Source organism: Sinocyclocheilus anshuiensis, unplaced genomic scaffold (assembly GCF_001515605.1).
Source record: "Sinocyclocheilus anshuiensis isolate Anshui unplaced genomic scaffold, SAMN03320099.WGS_v1.1 scaffold565, whole genome shotgun sequence".
In the NCBI taxonomy this organism is placed as follows: Eukaryota; Metazoa; Chordata; class Actinopteri; order Cypriniformes; family Cyprinidae; genus Sinocyclocheilus; species Sinocyclocheilus anshuiensis.
In genome coordinates, this window is record NW_015539869.1 from 182,643 (window position 1) to 202,487 (window position 19,845).

The 19,845-nt window shown below is 43.7% G+C and overlaps 3 protein-coding genes across 8 annotated transcripts in view; all 3 read right to left on the reverse strand.

Annotated features, from left to right (window-relative positions):
- Positions 1-1,214, reverse strand: part of LOC107685035 (probable serine/threonine-protein kinase fhkB) — a 2,103-nt gene extending 889 nt beyond the window's left edge. The window contains exon 1 of the mRNA XM_016481458.1: positions 1,186-1,214. Within this exon, the coding sequence (XP_016336944.1) occupies positions 1,186-1,204 (19 nt within the window). The 5' untranslated portion in view covers positions 1,205-1,214. The remainder of the gene's footprint in view (positions 1-1,185) is intronic.
- Positions 1-6,582, reverse strand: part of LOC107685033 (keratin, type I cytoskeletal 47 kDa) — an 18,700-nt gene extending 12,118 nt beyond the window's left edge. Inside the window, exons 1-3 of one of the 2 annotated variants that reach the window (XM_016481454.1) lie at positions 6,339-6,582; positions 1,784-2,159; positions 1,486-1,568 (exon numbers count right to left, since the gene is read on the reverse strand). In XM_016481454.1, the coding sequence (XP_016336940.1) occupies positions 1,486-1,568; positions 1,784-2,159; positions 6,339-6,508 (629 nt within the window). In that variant the 5' untranslated portion in view covers positions 6,509-6,582. Of the gene's footprint in view, positions 1-1,485; positions 1,569-1,783; positions 2,377-6,338 lie in introns of those variants that run through there. The other variant, XM_016481455.1, reaches the window with a different exon arrangement.
- Positions 6,583-9,144: 2,562 nt separating this feature from the next.
- The window catches only part of LOC107685037 (calmodulin-regulated spectrin-associated protein 3), a 15,464-nt gene continuing 4,763 nt past the window's right edge, over positions 9,145-19,845 (reverse strand). The window contains exons 2-20 of one of the 5 annotated variants that reach the window (XM_016481460.1): positions 18,464-18,699; positions 18,232-18,372; positions 17,668-17,754; positions 17,093-17,125; positions 16,119-16,166; positions 14,642-14,780; positions 14,387-14,553; positions 14,145-14,238; positions 14,006-14,057; positions 13,860-13,918; positions 13,647-13,677; positions 11,624-13,487; positions 11,426-11,544; positions 11,049-11,347; positions 10,772-10,823; positions 10,556-10,674; positions 9,732-9,850; positions 9,306-9,643; positions 9,145-9,191 (exon numbers count right to left, since the gene is read on the reverse strand). In XM_016481460.1, the coding sequence (XP_016336946.1) occupies positions 9,341-9,643; positions 9,732-9,850; positions 10,556-10,674; positions 10,772-10,823; positions 11,049-11,347; positions 11,426-11,544; positions 11,624-13,487; positions 13,647-13,677; positions 13,860-13,918; positions 14,006-14,057; positions 14,145-14,238; positions 14,387-14,553; positions 14,642-14,780; positions 16,119-16,166; positions 17,093-17,125; positions 17,668-17,754; positions 18,232-18,372; positions 18,464-18,699 (3,962 nt within the window). In that variant the 3' untranslated portion in view covers positions 9,145-9,191; positions 9,306-9,340. Of the gene's footprint in view, positions 9,644-9,731; positions 9,851-10,555; positions 10,675-10,771; positions 10,824-11,048; positions 11,348-11,425; positions 11,545-11,623; positions 13,488-13,646; positions 13,678-13,859; positions 13,919-14,005; positions 14,058-14,144; positions 14,239-14,386; positions 14,554-14,641; positions 14,781-16,118; positions 16,167-17,092; positions 17,126-17,667; positions 17,755-18,231; positions 18,373-18,463; positions 18,700-19,845 lie in introns of all 5 variants that reach the window. The other 4 variants (XM_016481461.1, XM_016481459.1, XM_016481463.1 and 1 more) reach the window with 4 other exon arrangements.

Consider the following 19,845-nt stretch of genomic DNA (forward strand, 5'->3'; position numbering starts at 1 on the left):
TGCTAATATAGTTATCGCACATGGTGTGGACGCGAATATAGTTATCGTTATAGTCATCACTCATGGTGTGGATGCTAATATAGTTATAGTTATTGTTCATGGTGTGGATGCTAATATAGTTATCGCACATGGTGTGGACGCGAATATAGTTATCGTTATAGTCATCACTCATGGTGTGGATGCTAATATAGTTATAGTTATTGTTCATGGTGTGGATGCTAATATAGTTATCGCACATGGTGTGGACGCGAATATAGTTATCGTTATAGTCATCACTCATGGTGTGGATGCTAATATAGTTATAGTTATTGTTCATGGTGTGGATGCTAATATAGTTATCGCACATGGTGTGGACGCGAATATAGTTATCGTTATAGTCATCACTCATGGTGTGGATGCTAATATAGTTATAGTTATTGTTCATGGTGTGGATGCTAATATAGTTATCGCACATGGTGTGGACGCGAATATAGTTATCGTTATAGTCATCACTCATGGTGTGGATGCTAATATAGTTATAGTTATTGTTCATGGTGTGGATGCTAATATAGTTATCGCACATGGTGTGGACGCGAATATAGTTATCGTTATAGTCATCACTCATGGTGTGGATGCTAATATAGTTATAGTTATTGTTCATGGTGTGGATGCTAATATAGTTATCGCACATGGTGTGGACGCGAATATAGTTATCGTTATAGTCATCACTCATGGTGTGGACGCGAATATAGTTATAGTTATTGTTCATGGTGTGGACGTGAAAATAGTTATAGTTATAGTCATCACTCATGGTGTGGACGCGAATATAGTTATAGTTATAGTTATTGTTCATGGTGTGGACGCGAATATAGTTATCGTTATAGTCATCACTCATGGTGTGGACGCGAATATAGTTATAGTTATAGTTATTGTTCATGGTGTGGACGCGAATATAGTTATCGTTATAGTCATCACTCATGGTGTGGACGCGAATATAGTTATAGTTATAGTTATTGTTCATGGTGTGGACGCGAATATAGTTATCGTTATAGTCATCACTCATGGTGTGGACGCGAATATAGTTATAGTTATAGTTATTGTTCATGGTGTGGACGCGAATATAGTTATCGTTATAGTCATCACTCATGGTGTGGATGCTAATATAGTTATAGTTATTGTTCATGGTGTGGACGCGAATATAGTTATCGTTATAGTCATCACTCATGGTGTGGATGCTAATATAGTTATAGTTATTGTTCATGGTGTGGATGCTAATATAGTTATCGCACATGGTGTGGACGCGAATATAGTTATAGTTATAATCATCACTCATGGTGTGGACGATAATATAGTTATAGTTATCGCACATGGTGTGGACGCTAATATAGTTATATCCTTATAGTTAAAGTTGTCGGTGAGGATGGGCATTTAACCATGTTTTACAGTGATTAATTAAAGCTTTGAATGTGGCTCATCCAGTCAGAAACTGATGTGAATCAAACTTACTTCATTCTGAAATCATCAGCGGCCAGTTTGGCGTTGTCTACGGCTAAAGCGATGCGTGTGTGGTCCTGCATGAGAAGCAGAAGCTGGAGAAAGAGAAAACAGATCATGTCAGATGCGTAGCACATTAATACGGTTTTATTGTTATTTGCTATTGACATACTGTATATCTCCTTTTCTTGTCATTGTTTTGAGTAGCTATAACACTATATGCATATGACAATATCATATGTAAAAACAATGATGCCAATGAAGTATTTGTAAAATTGAACACTGAAACGCATGCAGAAAATCTGGGCACCTTCTCGCGCAGTGGCTTTATCTGGATCTCGTAGGGCTCCAGGTTGAAGCTGCTCTGGACTCTGTTGACGGTGAACGCACGGAGCTTCTCATTGAGCTCGTGGTTCGTGGTCTCCAGGCGCTTCACCTTCTCCAGGTAGGTCGCGAGACGGTCGTTCAGAACCTGCATCTGCTGTTTCTCGTTGATGACGTTGGACATGGCTTCTGCGAAAGACCCTGTGCCCGCCCTGAAACTCGCCCCGACGGAGCCTCCACCTCCTGCGCTCGAGAGAGAGCCTCCAACCGTCCTCAAACTACCCGAGAGAGAACCTCCACCCGCGCCATAACCAGACCCAAAGCCCAAACTGGCTCCAGATCCGAAGCCCAAGCCGGCGCCGCTCTGCAGACCTCCAGCCATCATCGACTGACTTCCAAAGCTGGAGAAGCTGCCGGGAGCCATCGAACGGCTGCTGGCCGCGGAGAAAGACCTGCCAGAGAAACGCTGAGATCTGAACGCCATGTCAAGAGTGGAGAGACGTGAGACGGTGAGTGGAGACGATGTCAGCAGAGGCGCTGGTGTAGAGTAGTGCAAGACGCTGGAGACGGCGTGTTTTATAATCGGTCTTCATGTGCGTCAGTCACACAGTGACGGGCCCCTGAGCGAGAGCGTACAGCCCCGGGGACAGAACCGTTTCCAGACATAATGACATGTAAATATTCAAAAAAGTACTTTGATGAAGAACCATGAGAAAAGTGAGGAAACATCTCTGAGTAAGAGCGTAATTCAGGTTTACTTAATGCTCATCTGAGCTTGTTACAGTTAGAAACACAAAACTACACGAGATATACATTAAAAGCACTAATGCAGTGCAAACCTGATGTTTTCTTGGGTAAAGCCACGCTGTGTCATGCAGTGAGTTGTATTTGTGCAGTTCAGTCAGGTAGTGACTGTGCAGCACACTTTATGTTGGTTTTTGAAGAACTTCAACCAGATGTACTTTTATTTTTTAATAAAAAACCTCATCGTTCAGGAGCTGAAATAGTATCTCTTGATGTCTGAGAGTCTCACGCTCACAGGAGCCTCAGGCACAAATGCTGCAGGATCTTCTGTGTTTCTCATCAGCTCTCTCTTCACCATCTGCACATTAAACAGGCAAATTAATCATTGCTGTGAGGATTAAACAAAACTATGTAAACGCTCAGTGTGTGTGAACCGTGTGTATCGGTGATCTCATCAGCATGGCACAAATACTTTTTGCCCTTTTGAAATACTTGTGAAAAACACCATTTCAAACATCAAATTCTGTATGAATATATACATAGGCCCTCCAAATGTGTATATGTTGCCTGAGCACAACAAACTCATTTGTTGTCAGACTTTGGAGTTGAAATGTTAGAAATGATTTTATTAACCTACACGTTCATCACAAAGTCATTATCATCATCATCATATAGCAGGAAAAACACACAAGGATGATGTCAAAACTCATATTAGAAAATATCCCAGCAGCCCGTCTCACACACACACACAGGAGGAGGCGGTGATGAGACATATATCAGACGCTAAAGCCATGAGTCCTTCATATATGATCCTGAAAGTCTCTTATATTCATTTACCATAGTACATGTACAAAAAACAGTATTATGATGCTTTTATGAGGTCATTACACTTTCACCCTCACCCAACCCATCAGTCCTGAAACACACACACACACACACACATATGAAGGGAATGTCTACACACATACAGCACATGAGCCACCAACACTGAAGCTTATGATGGAGGTCCAATGGCTTTTTAATACTGATCCAGGATCAGGTTCTCATGACCGTGACTGATCCATATTCAGCTGACAAACTCAGTTCAACAGTCCAGACATCTGCTCACACACATGAACACATGATGCCTCAGTCTTTGGACGGCCGGAGATCCATCAGGAGGAAAGCGAGAGTCATTTACTCCACACAGGTTCATGAAGAATGGAAGGGCTGATGAAATATTATAAAAGAGAGAAAGAGTATGCAGCAGGAGATTTCCTAAAATCATCTAGCCAGACAGAGACTAGATAGTGAAACCCAGCAGTGATTCTCACTAAAACTACAGTACTGGTAGACTTGAGATTCAAAAGTTTGTATCTATAAGAGGAGAGAATATAGATCACAAAAATCAGAGAGAAACACTTCAAGTGCTCAGTTGGTGTGACCATCAAGAGATATTTGGACTGAACCGATCGTTCACATGCAAACAGGACGCGTGGTTTCCTCAGTCTTTAGTAACGTGAAAACCTTAGGGTTCGTCTGTCTTCATGCAGAGTCAGAAAACATGAGGAGATCCTTCTGGTTGATCATAAACAGCTAACTCGACTCGCTTCATTATAGAGAGAGTTTGTGTTGTGGATTTAGTGCTGGTAAGATTTTTGTTTAGAGGAATGGCACTTATAGTGGGTTTATTGGGGTAGGCCTGGATGATTTGAGCAGGAGGGTTTATTATTGGTGGGAGGAGTTTATTCCAGAGAGAGTAGCTTAGGTGCCGTGATACCAACTTGTAAAAAGCGTTCACGTCCTCGAAGAACTCGTAATTATAACTTGTAAACTGGGAATTTTCTAAGAGCTACGACATGTACCATGTGACCACTGTACCACCTGACCACCTCAGTTCATAGTGTTTCCATAGGAATGCATAATTCTGAATGCATAATTCAGATCAGATTAGAACGGCATGTGTTGTCATCTCGATATTATCGTAATTATGACATGGCATGAATGCAGCATAGTTTAGCTTGGAGGGTGTAGTTATTTTGAGTGGATGGGGTTACTTGTGTGGGTAGGAGGGATTTATTTTAGCTGGAGTCATTAGGTGTGTTCGACTTAATGCAATGCTGTCCGGACCGATTGGTATATGACATCAAATTGCCGCAAGAGTGATAAGAGAGCAGACAGCTTCTTATGCTTTTGAATCGCTCTCGCGATACTTTGATCGGTCTGTGCAGCGCCGCTTCAAGTCAAACACACCTATTAGTTTGAGTGGGCGGAGTCTATTTGGATGTGGCTACTTTTGTAAATGGGTTTATTCCAATAAGAGCAGCATATCTCTGCAGGAGTGGTTTATTTTGAGTAGGCGGAGTCTATTTGGTGCGGCTACTTTTGTAAATGGGAGGGGTTTATTCCGGTAGGTGTGGCTTATTTAAGTGGAAACAGTTTATCTCAGCAGGAGTGGTTTATTTTGAGTAGGTGGAGTCTATTTGGGTGTTGCTACTTTTTTGGGCGTGCCATGTTTCTTAGTGTGCCAGAGATGGGCGGGGATAGTGAAAGCGTCGACGCTCATGCTCAGGGTACGAGATGGGAGCGTATTGAACTGTTTCCTGTCGGAGCTGTATTTATAAATGGCCTCCACAGCTGACGAGGAAATGGCACGCGGGCCAACGCCGCAGAGTCGATGCAGCTCCTCCGACTGGCCGTCTAGGGTGTAGATGGCACGGAACTGACAGTTGGCATCACGCAGGAGAATCAGGAAGTGACTGGCGGAGCTCTTCTCCATCTCCTAGAGAGACAGGAGGCAATGTGAATGTCAGAAAGTGAAAGTGCACAAAGGGAGTAATGTCTTTGTAGAAAGATGAACAGTGACGCACCTCTATGATCTTGTTTTTCTGGGATTCATTGACTTTGCCAGCAAGGCAGCAGCGTGAGAGAGCGTTGTGAATGATGAACTTGTTTGATTTAAAACTGGGTTCCTTAAATAATTTAGGACCTGAAACAGAAGATAACATTTTGACTAAACGGTGTGGATGCTAATATAGTTATAGTTATCACACATGGTGTGGACGCTAATATAGTTATATCCTTATAGTTAAAGTTGTCGGTGAGGATGGGCATTTAACCATGTTTTACAGTGATTAATTAAAGCTTTGAATGTGGCTCATCCAGTCAGAAACTGATGTGAATCAAACTTACTTCATTCTGAAATCATCAGCGGCCAGTTTGGCGTTGTCTACGGCTAAAGCGATGCGTGTGTGGTCCTGCATGAGAAGCAGAAGCTGGAGAAAGAGAAAACAGATCATGTCAGATGCGTAGCACATTAATACGGTTTTATTGTTATTTGCTATTGACATACTGTATATCTCCTTTTCTTGTCATTGTTTTGAGTAGCTATAACACTATATGCATATGACAATATCATATGTAAAAACAATGATGCCAATGAAGTATTTGTAAAATTGAACACTGAAACGCATGCAGAAAATCTGGGCACCTTCTCGCGCAGTGGCTTTATCTGGATCTCGTAGGGCTCCAGGTTGAAGCTGCTCTGGACTCTGTTGACGGTGAACGCACGGAGCTTCTCATTGAGCTCGTGGTTCGTGGTCTCCAGGCGCTTCACCTTCTCCAGGTAGGTCGCGAGACGGTCGTTCAGAACCTGCATCTGCTGTTTCTCGTTGATGACGTTGGACATGGCTTCTGCGAAAGACCCTGTGCCCGCCCTGAAACTCGCCCCGACGGAGCCTCCACCTCCTGCGCTCGAGAGAGAGCCTCCAACCGTCCTCAAACTACCCGAGAGAGAACCTCCACCCGCGCCATAACCAGACCCAAAGCCCAAACTGGCTCCAGATCCGAAGCCCAAGCCGGCGCCGCTCTGCAGACCTCCAGCCATCATCGACTGACTTCCAAAGCTGGAGAAGCTGCCGGGAGCCATCGAACGGCTGCTGGCCGCGGAGAAAGACCTGCCAGAGAAACGCTGAGATCTGAACGCCATGTCAAGAGTGGAGAGACGTGAGACGGTGAGTGGAGACGATGTCAGCAGAGGCGCTGGTGTAGAGTAGTGCAAGACGCTGGAGACGGCGTGTTTTATAATCGGTCTTCATGTGCGTCAGTCACACAGTGACGGGCCCCTGAGCGAGAGCGTACAGCCCCGGGGACAGAACCGTTTCCAGACATAATGACATGCAAATATTCAAAAAAGTACTTTGATGAAGAACCATGAGAAAAGTGAGGAAACATCTCTGAGTAAGAGCGTAATTCAGGTTTACTTAATGCTCATCTGAGCTTGTTACAGTTAGAAACACAAAACTACACGAGATATACATTAAAAGCACTAATGCAGTGCAAACCTGATGTTTTCTTGGGTAAAGCCACGCTGTGTCATGCAGTGAGTTGTATTTGTGCAGTTCAGTCAGGTAGTGACTGTGCAGCACACTTTATGTTGGTTTTTGAAGAACTTCAACCAGATGTACTTTTATTTTTTAATAAAAAACCTCATCGTTCAGGAGCTGAAATAGTATCTCTTGATGTCTGAGAGTCTCACGCTCACAGGAGCCTCAGGCACAAATGCTGCAGGATCTTCTGTGTTTCTCATCAGCTCTCTCTTCACCATCTGCACATTAAACAGGCAAATTAATCATTGCTGTGAGGATTAAACAAAACTATGTAAACGCTCAGTGTGTGTGAACCGTGTGTATCGGTGATCTCATCAGCATGGCACAAATACTTTTTGCCCTTTTGAAATACTTGTGAAAAACACCATTTCAAACATCAAATTCTGTATGAATATATACATAGGCCCTCCAAATGTGTATATGTTGCCTGAGCACAACAAACTCATTTGTTGTCAGACTTTGGAGTTGAAATGTTAGAAATGATTTTATTAACCTACACGTTCATCACAAAGTCATTATCATCATCATCATATAGCAGGAAAAACACACAAGGATGATGTCAAAACTCATATTAGAAAATATCCCAGCAGCCCGTCTCACACACACACACAGGAGGAGGCGGTGATGAGACATATATCAGACGCTAAAGCCATGAGTCCTTCATATATGATCCTGAAAGTCTCTTATATTCATTTACCATAGTACATGTACAAAAAACAGTATTATGATGCTTTTATGAGGTCATTACACTTTCACCCTCACCCAACCCATCAGTCCTGAAACACACACACACACACACACATATGAAGGGAATGTCTACACACATACAGCACATGAGCCACCAACACTGAAGCTTATGATGGAGGTCCAATGGCTTTTTAATACTGATCCAGGATCAGGTTCTCATGACCGTGACTGATCCATATTCAGCTGACAAACTCAGTTCAACAGTCCAGACATCTGCTCACACACATGAACACATGATGCCTCAGTCTTTGGACGGCCGGAGATCCATCAGGAGGAAAGCGAGAGTCATTTACTCCACACAGGTTCATGAAGAATGGAAGGGCTGATGAAATATTATAAAAGAGAGAAAGAGTATGCAGCAGGAGATTTCCTAAAATCATCTAGCCAGACAGAGACTAGATAGTGAAACCCAGCAGTGATTCTCACTAAAACTACAGTACTGGTAGACTTGAGATTCAAAAGTTTGTATCTATAAGAGGAGAGAATATAGATCACAAAAATCAGAGAGAAACACTTCAAGTGCTCAGTTGGTGTGACCATCAAGAGATATTTGGACTGAACCGATCGTTCACATGCAAACAGGACGCGTGGTTTCCTCAGTCTTTAGTAACGTGAAAACCTTAGGGTTCGTCTGTCTTCATGCAGAGTCAGAAAACATGAGGAGATCCTTCTGGTTGATCATAAACAGCTAACTCGACTCGCTTCATTATAGAGAGAGTTTGTGTTGTGGATTTAGTGCTGGTAAGATTTTTGTTTAGAGGAATGGCACTTATAGTGGGTTTATTGGGGTAGGCCTGGATGATTTGAGCAGGAGGGTTTATTATTGGTGGGAGGAGTTTATTCCAGAGAGAGTAGCTTAGGTGCCGTGATACCAACTTGTAAAAAGCGTTCACGTCCTCGAAGAACTCGTAATTATAACTTGTAAACTGGGAATTTTCTAAGAGCTACGACATGTACCATGTGACCACTGTACCACCTGACCACCTCAGTTCATAGTGTTTCCATAGGAATGCATAATTCTGAATGCATAATTCAGATCAGATTAGAACGGCATGTGTTGTCATCTCGATATTATCGTAATTATGACATGGCATGAATGCAGCATAGTTTAGCTTGGAGGGTGTAGTTATTTTGAGTGGATGGGGTTACTTGTGTGGGTAGGAGGGATTTATTTTAGCTGGAGTCATTAGGTGTGTTCGACTTAATGCAATGCTGTCCGGACCGATTGGTATATGACATCAAATTGCCGCAAGAGTGATAAGAGAGCAGACAGCTTCTTATGCTTTTGAATCGCTCTCGCGATACTTTGATCGGTCTGTGCAGCGCCGCTTCAAGTCAAACACACCTATTAGTTTGAGTGGGCGGAGTCTATTTGGATGTGGCTACTTTTGTAAATGGGTTTATTCCAATAAGAGCAGCATATCTCTGCAGGAGTGGTTTATTTTGAGTAGGCGGAGTCTATTTGGTGCGGCTACTTTTGTAAATGGGAGGGGTTTATTCCGGTAGGTGTGGCTTATTTAAGTGGAAACAGTTTATCTCAGCAGGAGTGGTTTATTTTGAGTAGGTGGAGTCTATTTGGGTGTGGCTACGTTTGTAAATGGGAGGGGTTTATTCCAGTAGGTGTGGCTTATTTAAGGGGGAGCAGTTCATCTCAGCAGGAGTGGTTTATTTTGAGTAGGTGGAGTCTATTTGGGTGTTGCTACTTTTTTGGGCGTGCCATGTTTCTTAGTGTGCCAGAGATGGGCGGGGATAGTGAAAGCGTCGACGCTCATGCTCAGGGTACGAGATGGGAGCGTATTGAACTGTTTCCTGTCGGAGCTGTATTTATAAATGGCCTCCACAGCTGACGAGGAAATGGCACGCGGGCCAACGCCGCAGAGTCGATGCAGCTCCTCCGACTGGCCGTCTAGGGTGTAGATGGCACGGAACTGACAGTTGGCATCACGCAGGAGAATCAGGAAGTGACTGGCGGAGCTCTTCTCCATCTCCTAGAGAGACAGGAGGCAATGTGAATGTCAGAAAGTGAAAGTGCACAAAGGGAGTAATGTCTTTGTAGAAAGATGAACAGTGACGCACCTCTATGATCTTGTTTTTCTGGGATTCATTGACTTTGCCAGCAAGGCAGCAGCGTGAGAGAGCGTTGTGAATGATGAACTTGTTTGATTTAAAACTGGGTTCCTTAAATAATTTAGGACCTGAAACAGAAGATAACATTTTGACTAAACAGAGAACTAGAAAGCCACACAGATCAAATAAGGTAATGACTACAGCCAGCAGGTGGTGCTATTTCTTCATCTTTTCAAAACAGAGCAAACCACTTGATCTGAATTCTTACTTACCTGTTCTACACAGTGCAGTTAAACCTCTGAAGGGTGTTATTATGATTACCAGCCACCCAGAAAACCTTATCTTCAGTCACGCTCTAGCAACCGCCCTGAAGATCCTAGAAATTGCCCGCCAGTTACTCAGAACAGCCCAGTTACCCACTAGCAGAAGACCTCAGCTAAGTTCCAGTAACCACGCAGAACATCCTATAAGCCAACTAGCAATTATTCACAACAGCCTAGCAACCACCTAGCAATGCCCCCACAAACAAAAGACCACCTTAGCAACTACTAAGCAGTGCCCTTGCAACCACTGAGAAAACCTTATTAATCCTACAGGAACATCTAAAAGATTACCCAGATCATCCTAGGAGGTGCCTAGAAATCCTTAAAATCTATTCAAGACCACCTTAGAAACAGTCTAGCACCACAAAAAACTTCCTAGTAACCACTCAGAACAAATTGGCGACCACATACAGAACTACAGATGACTTAAATAGCTCTAAAATTTCACACTAACCCTAACTTCTTTTCAAACATGGAAATTGATCTTAAAATCAATAACCGGCTCTTTACCTGTGTATTCTGGGAGTGAGGCTGGAGAGGAGGCATTGAAGGCATGTTCCCAGTCTTTTTCCCCATTCTGATTGGCCAACTGCCCTGATGACATCACCTTTGAGGGCGACTCTGAACAACTGAGATGTAGAGTGAGAGAGGAAGCTTTAGACAAAGTAAAGACAAAGATGTATGGAAGACAGAAGACAGAAAGACATGGCAGCTCTGGTACAGTACCTCGCTGGCTTTTCAGTTGATAGAGATGCGCCAACTTTCATGTTAGCGACAACTGTGTGAGTGAACAAAACTGGTTTTAGAGCAAAATACAAAACAGCTTCAAACTCTACTTCCATCTGACACTGCTCAACAAACAGGTTGACAGTCCCGTCCCAAACTTATTCTGGTTGAGCAAATGTTGCTGTTTCACTCATACAGCCAGATAGCAATTCTGTTTGGTGACGCTAGTAGTTACCCACTTCAGGTACTAATTTAAGTACTAATGATGTGTGATTACCTGTTTTGTTCTTCCCCGGTGAGCGTGTGTGAGTAAGTTCATGGTTGTTGTGCGGTTTGTGTGCATGTTGTTTTTTGCCGCTGTGCTTTGCTGGTTTCTGTTTGAGAACCTTCCCTAGATCAGCCATAATCTTTAGCTGCAGACGCCTTTCATACTCTGCCCTGGTAAACTCTCCTCGCCGCAGGGGCGTTCCTGGGGGCGTGGCTTTTGATGGAGGGGGTGGGGTGTATGAAGTGGGCAGTGACTGTGAAAGCAGCAGAGTTTGAGAAGGTCGCAGGTCATCCAGAGAAGCCTGTGGACTATTGGAGAAAGCAGAGATCAGTGAGTCCTAAATGAAGGTCCTGAATGAACGGGTTTGGACAAGTAGATGTTCTTACCTGTTCTCAGGGTCTTGCTCATGTCTTGCACGTTTCTTGATCTCTTGAGCCCGTCTTTGCTGTCGTTCCAACAGCAGAGCCCTTTTCTGGGCCATCTCCTCCTCCGAAAGACCCTCCTCCTGAACACCCACAAAGACACACGTTACAAACACCTCAGACATGTACAATTAGCCAAAGCGCAAGCAGACCTTCACAAACCTTAAAGAACACATCGAGCCCCATCTTGCTCTCATTCTCTGTCTGGTCGCTCATGGAATCCGATGAGAATATTTCTGCGCCCTGTTCCAGATCCGTGTCATCTCCCACCGTCCCTGCACCCTCGGTCTCATCTTTCACCAGGACGCTGCTAAGCAGCATGTCGCTTTCAAATGAGCACTCTGATGGGGCTCCTGAGCTGCTCCCACCTCCTAACAGTTCAGCTGGGAGTGCAGAAGGAGGTCCAGCCTCCAGCTCCAGGTTGAAGATTGGGGTGTGATGGTCACTGGAGCCAGATTCTGAGGTGCTCTCTTGAAGCGGAGCAGGTTGCGGTGGAGAGTCCTGGGGCGTGCATGGACCACCGAATCGCAGCGAGGAGCAGGTCTGCACCTGGCACTGGCTTGGAGAGACTCTCCGCAGATGGGGAAGCGTGTCCACGTTCTGTGGGGGCGTAAGGACACGTGTGAGAGGCTGGAAACCGAGGTCTGTGGGGCGGGAGGGACGTTGCCGTTTGGGGCTCTTGGAAGCAGCACCACGGGATTTGCGTGGAGCAGATGCTGCTGAACTTTTAGGGGATCTTGGTGTGTCAGAAAGTTGTCCGGAGCGTGATGGAGATCCAGAGGGTGAAATTATACGGGTGGACTCTGTAGAAAGATGAGGGGGTGTAGCAGGGGATTTGGAACCAGACGGGATGACCCAGGCCTTGCTGGAGGTAGGTGTCTTATTTGAGGGGGTGTTTTTCGGAGAACTAAGAGTTTTCTTTCCCATGAGCTTTTGCTGCTGTTCTGTAAGGCGCTGCATGTCCCTTTGTAGGGACTGTAGGGTGGAGGTTAGCTTGGCTACTGCCTCATTATATTCCCCCAATGGTGGCTCTTTCCCCTCCTCTTTCTTCGTTTCAACAGAGAAGGTAACCTGTTTCTCCAGTTTAGGTGGAGCTACTACATCACCAGTGCTCTCCATCTTCTGCTCTCCATCATTTTCTTTCTTCTCCTCCTCCTTTTTCTTTTTTTCATCCTCCTTCTCTCTGTCCTCCTCTTGTTGGAGCTGCTGCTCCATTCGTGTCAGTCGTTCATCCAGAGTGAGGGATTGTCCTTCATCTTCCAGTTCTTCCCCCTGTTTCTTCTGGAGTTGAAGGAAGGCAGTCTTGCCCAGCCTCTGCCTGTGCTTGGTGAAGATGGCCTCGATCCGCCTCTTTTGAGCTTCGATAGCTTTACGTTTCTCCTCCAGACGTGCACCTAGCTCCTGCGCCTCCACTGCCCCAACGGGGCTCATCATTGCAGGGCTCAACAATGACTCCACTTCCTGGGACCTGGAATTACTTGGGGATTCTGGCATCTTCTTCCTGCATTCAGCAAAGTTTGTCATGCGACCAGTCTTGGGCCCGTTGGCTGGGCTGGAGGAGGTTTTGGGAGAGTCTTCAGGTGTGTCGCACTCTAAACCTTCATGGTTTTCTTGTGAACCAACAGGTTGTCGTTTGCGGTTCCCACAGCTATCAGGCCCTCCTCCAATTGGTCGATACATAATCCCCGACCGGCAGGGAGCAGAGCTGCTCAGTCTGGCTTCACCCCCCTCAGGGGAGTGGAGGTAAAAGCCAGACGGAGCTCCCTCTGGCCGCAGCCGGGGCTCATTGTTTACTGGACGGGAAGTATGAAAAATCTGTAATGCTTCTTCTATGGTAGGTAACTCTCCTAGAGGAGCGTGACCAATGAGTTTACTCAGATCCTCTGGGGGCGTGTAAGGACCTGGGTTGGTTACCATTGTGAGGCTGTCTGTACTGACGGAACGGAAGAGAGGATTGCCCATAACAACATCAACATCACTGTCCAGTGGGAATGGGATGTTGAAGGCCACAGCGGAGAGAGGACGGCTGAGACAGAGAAACAGAAAAAGATCCCTGTTGCTTGAATGAATTATATAAATAAAAATGTTTAATGATTTAGAGTACTATTTAGTCACATAATTTTTATCATAAAAATGAAATTAGTCGTACTTTCTTGAATTGAAAGGTCATTATACAAAGACATACCTAATTTGCTTTTTGGTCCAGCCCCGTCCTTCTACATAACATCAAATATGAAAATAGTAGATCAGTTACATACAAAACCCAAAAAGGATATATATTTGCAAATATAAAACTACAAATTCTAAAAAAAGCACAACTTGTAGCCCAAAGCCTAAACTGAGAAAACAAACTCCACATGCAAAACAAACGAGAATCCACATCCCAGAGAGCTCTCACCAGACACAGAAGAGGACTGAGGCAGGAGCGACTGCTTCAGAAGGAAAGATGGAGTTCCACTGGAAGAAAGATATCAAATCCCATGATGCAGTTCAACTGCTAACAAGATAAAGCAGCTTCTTAGTGTTTTGTAAAGAGAGCTTTACCTGTTGCTGTTGCCACTGATCGGACTTGTGCAGTCGACCAGATCTGATGCATCTGTAGGACAACAGAGAGCTTGTTTAGGATCTGAATGTGCTGTGTGTTTTTGTGTTCACTCATATGTTTATGTATGTTTATTTCCACCTGTTAGGTCCAGTGTGTGTTTGGGTTTGACAAAGTCTGGTTTCTGCACTTCGAACGTGGCGAACAGCTCCGAAAGGAAGCACATAATGTTCATCTTTTGGGGTCAAAAGACAAAATGCTTACATATTTATCATAATATTATACATTTCATGATTCTCAATAAACACTATGCTGCATGCCCATCTCACTTCTAAAATGGGTGGGACATCACTTACCTGTAAAGTGGGCAGGGCATAATGCACCTGCAAAGTGGGTGGGGCATATCTCACCTGTAAAGTGGGCGGGGCATAGAGTAAATCTTCCAGCTGTAGGGGGCAGCAGCTCTTTAGGTGACTTTCACAAAACTCTCTGATCAGCTGGAGATTGTACATACTGTCTGCCACGGACATGGTGTCCTTCAAACACACATCTACAGACAGAAAGTGAGATGAGTAGTGGGTAGTTTTCTTTTAAGGTTTCTGTTTGTCTGTAAACAGCCAGATAAACGTGTGTTTTACCCTCCAGGGGCAGAATCTGAGGACAGTAGAAGTGAATCGCAGCAGCGATGGCGCAGCCATTAGACAGATCCTTTACTCCAGAAACCACCACAAACACTGGAGTCTGTTTAGACTGAACCTTATCTTTCCTGTAACGGATCTGAGATAGGCAGACACACAGACAGCAGGAAAACTGTTCAGAAGTGTCCAGAAGAAAGATCATTTAAAATATATTTATTTAAAAAGAAATACTGTCAAAGAAAACCAGGGAGGGAAATAGCAACAAAAACACAGTCTTCTTTCAAGTGAATCAGATTCACTTTTGTTCAGTCTGACTCACAGAATCAGATTCATTCACTGTCCATTTCAGCACTATCAGTGAATGCGCATCAAACTCATCACAGTCCTTCAGTGACTGATCACTGAGTGAATGTCAGCGTGCAGGAGAAGTCGCTCTCAGAGAGCTGTTCAGATCCGCTCAACACACACTCACACACACACACACACACTCACACACACACACACACACACACACACACACACACACAGCAAAACCAGCACAAACCAGCCAGTGCGTACAATACAAACACACACTCATAATCTCATGAAAACATGTCTGGCTCACTTTTCACCCCAGAATCAAAAGAAATAAAAAAAAAATTGCACTGTACATAAAGATAATTAAGCCTATATTTAGAACTACGTTTTTTACATTTTTACAAAGTCTAACTTTAAAATTTTTTCCCACAAGTTCTCTTTACTGTAAATGCAAACATTCGTTATGCCTAAAAAAATTCATGTTTTCAATCTGCATAATTCTCAATAGTGGTTCTCATTACTGAAATAAAGCACTATAAACTATGGAATTACAATAACATTTGATTAAAATCAGTGCAAATTATAGGTTGTACAACAAACGCAGCTCATGCATGCCACTGTTTTGTAATTGCACTATTTCACAGTAATGGGTTTATGGGGGTTAAATATCATCATAACTTCATTGTGCAAATTTAAATGCTAAAAGTAGGCTATATTTATTTAAAATTTAGTTTCTTATTTTTTGGATTTGGGAGGAAATATGGAAAATGTTCATGGTTTCATGAGATTCACTCACACACAGACGACAGCAGGACAGGTGAAGGGTGACGGGGAAGAACAAAACACTGATACACATGAGTGAGTGTGTGAATATGTGAGGCTGAAATGTTGGCTTCAGTGAGGTGGAGCGCCATCCAGAGTCCAGCAATGGAAATACAGCAGGTGACGGTGAGAAACAAACCAAAGAAAGTGAAAGCATTTGTGTTAAACTGGAAGAAAACCTGAATTATAAAGTGATCTGCAACCTAGAATACACTACAAGAACCATGTGTTTCCTGCAGAGATCTGTGACAGGAGTGAAATCAAACACAGGACAGTGATGACGTCATGCTGAGGTGTGTGTGTGTGTGTGTGTGTGTGTGTGTGTGTGATGGAGACAGGAGGCGGGCGGATACGTTACCACAGGAGGCTTATTCCCCGACTCCTTCAAACAAAATGCGATGGCATGCTGGGTGCAGTATGGCAGAGAGAGCACACGGGTAAATGCCCAGGGGTCGTCGCTACGGCAACCAGATTCACACACAGTCACATGACAAACAGAAGTAACAGGGGGCGGAGACACTGCTTGATCCCCACCCCCTGATTCCTATTGGCTGGACCGATATCAGCGCACATGTCATTCAACGGAAGAGGTCAAAGGGTACATTGTGTGTTCTGAGACAGAGGAGAAAGGCCAAATATTGGTAAATATACACTAACGTCCAAAAGTTTGGGGTCAGTAGTATTTTTTTAAAGAAACTGACGCAAGGATGCATTAAATTGATCAAAAGTGATAGTGAAGACATTTATTGTTTCAAATAAATGCTGTTCTTTTGACTTTTCTATTCATCTGTGAATCCTGAAAAATAAAATGTATCACGGTTTCCACAAAAATGTCAGCAGCACAACTGTTTTCAACATTGATAATAATCAGAAATGTTTCTCGAGCAGCAAATCAGCATATTAGAATGATTTCTGAAGATCATGTGACACTGAAGACTGGAGCAATGATGCTTTGATCACAGAAATCAAGTACGTTTTAACACATATTCACATAGAAAGCCGTTATTTTAAATGTTAAAAATATTTCAGTATTTATGTATTTTTGATCAAATAAATGCAGCCTTGGTGATCAGAACAGATTTTCAAAAACATCACAAAATCATACCAACCCCAATCAAAACACGTGAATCAATCAGAATAAGGCACTTCTGTCGGGGACGTGGGCATACAGACACTCTTGATAAAAGGCTCAAACTCTGGTTTGTATCCATGATCCGTGTCATACACGATCACATATGCAATGAGGACGTCTTATTAATCATGAGAAGCCAGTGAGTCCCGTCAGTAACTGAAACTCAGGCTGATGTGTGTGTTATTAACTGTAATACTCACTGGGACCAGTTTCCAGTACCAGCGCTGTGGGCACTGAAAGGAGAGAGATGAGCGTTAGTGTCAGCATTAGTAACAGAGTATGTGTGTGTGAGAGAGAGAGTGTGTGTGTGTGTGTGTGTGTGTGAGTGAGTGAGTGAGAGAGTGTGTGTGTGTGTGTGTGTGTGAGTGAGTGAGTGAGAGAGTGTGTGTGTGTGTGTGTGTGTGAGTGAGTGAGTGAGAGAGTGTGTGTGTGTGTGTGTGTGTGAGTGAGTGAGTGAGAGAGTGTGTGTGTGTGTGTGTGTGTGAGTGAGTGAGTGAGAGAGTGTGTGTGTGTGTGTGTGTGTGAGTGAGTGAGTGAGAGAGTGTGTGTGTGTGTGTGTGTGTGAGTGAGTGAGTGAGAGAGTGTGTGTGTGTGTGTGTGTGTGAGTGAGTGAGTGAGAGAGTGTGTGTGTGTGTGTGTGTGTGAGTGAGTGAGTGAGAGAGTGTGTGTGTGTGTGTGTGTGTGAGTGAGTGAGTGAGAGAGTGTGTGTGTGTGTGTGTGTGTGTGTGTGTGCGTGCGTGCGTGCGTGTGTGTGAGAGAGTGTCTGTTCACTCACAGATGGCTGAGTCGGCTGCAGGTCCGTGCAGGGGTTTGACTTCGGATTATCCTCAACATTAGCGCTTTCTCGCAACTTCTGATTCACCTGCGCAAGAAATAAACCTCAGACGACTTCAGGATCATGCAGTGCAACACATCCAGATCTGAACTTGACCAGTTTATTTCATATTCGTTTTAAAAACTGATTCCAGATCCCTTCACTGTGTTCACACAGCAGTTAAATCCGGTTTCACTCCACTTCTTCGAAAGACACTTAATATTTGGTAGAATCATTGATTTGATGGTGCTGACACTAGCAGATGAGAACAAAACAAACTGAAATGAGCTGAATAATGACACTATTGTGTTGTTAGAGCTGCTTTACTGCAGAATTTGAATTAGTCTCATATTTGATGATGTTTGCATCATTGATTCTGTTATTTTCCTGTTTTTAACTATGAAGCTGCTTTGAAAGAAATAGTATAAAGCACTGTAGAAATAAAGCTGACTTGACTTCTGACTTTTGGCCTAGCGGTTCTGCTGAGATCTAGATCTGGCTCTAGATTGAGGATCAGGAATGAACCTTGTTGATCCAGAAGAGCAGTGAGTTCTCCCAGCTCCTGCTGGACCCAAACTGATCCGTCTCCTTCGTCATCTTAACCTGACCCACGGTTTCCATTGCACTCAGTGACATCAGAGAATCAATCACGGCCAGATGGGCCCCCTGTGACCAATCAGAGAAGAGAGATACGCCTGTCAGCCAATCAAATCAGCTGCATGCATTAGAGCAGTGAGTCTGTGTATTATTCACTCACCATGTTAATGGGTTTCTGGCTCAGCTGCGTCTCATCGACCGGCTTCTGCTGCTCCGTGTGGAGCGGGATCAGGTCGTACCGGCTGAGGAGCTGCAGCAGAGAGCCCAGGTCTCTAGGTGGCGCTGTGACGCCGGACAGAGCGTGAGAGGAAAACACTCTGCAGTACAGATCACCAGACAGCAGGAGGCGCTCCAGATCGGGAGAAACGCCTCCATCCTCCTTCACAGAAACACTCTCTACAGACACAGATCAATGCAGTGATAAAACAATTAACCACTTTGAGATTAAACTGATAAACTACAAGTTTGAGGCCAGTAACATTTTATTTTTTAAATTAACACTTCTATTCATCAACAGCTATGTTTCCATCACCCTGTTTTTCATCACCCGCATTTAAGTATCGCATGAGAAACGAGTGATGGAAACACCAAATTTCGAAAAAAAAAAAATCCTTAATTTGCAAAGGTTTTTATGCTCGCTTGAGGTGGTTTTTGTCTTGTGTGAAAAAGAGTTAATATGAATAATGGGAGATGGAAATGCATTTGCCGAATAAAGTCCTCCACGCGCATCAAAAATGTCATTGATTTGCGCTAAGGGACGGCCTTACCTGACTAACCAGCGGACCGATCTCGTTGCACAGCATCTGAAATGTTGTTATGGTCTTTCTGAAATGCCCGAGCAAAGTCTGTCATCTAAGTATTTCTGTATAATTGTATAATTGTAAATTATTGTATCCAGTGGTTTCTCCCATTTTTCTTAGTGCCAGTTTATCAGGAAGTGACGATTTTGGTCTCTTTGACTCGTTGGATGGAAACGGTGCTTATTCGCAAATGTTTAATGCGACATTCCGATTTTGCGCGCAAGTTAAATTCGCAACTTTGGATGGAAACCAAGCTATTGGCATATTAAACTGATCAAAAGTGACAGTAAAGACATTTATAATGTTTAAAAGATTTCTGTTTCAAATAAATGCTGTTCTTTCTAACTTTCCTGAAAAATAAAATATATCACGGTTTCCACAAAAATATCGTGCAGCACGACTGTTTTCAACATTGATAATAATCAGAAATGTTTCTTGAGCAGCAAATCAGCATATTAGAATGATTTCTGAAGATCATGCGACACTGAAGAAAAATTCAGCCTTGATCACAGCAATCAGTTACATTTTACAATATATTCACATAGAAAACCGCTGTTTTAAATTATAATAATATTTCACAAGATTTTCTTCAACACAACAGAGAGAAGACAATAAAGTGACTCTGACTGTGATGTGACCTGCATGAGTCTGACACACAATCTGAGAGAGTCATTCACAAGAGACACTCCATGATGTGTTTCTCTCAGTCACGCAAACCCATCACACACACACACACACACAC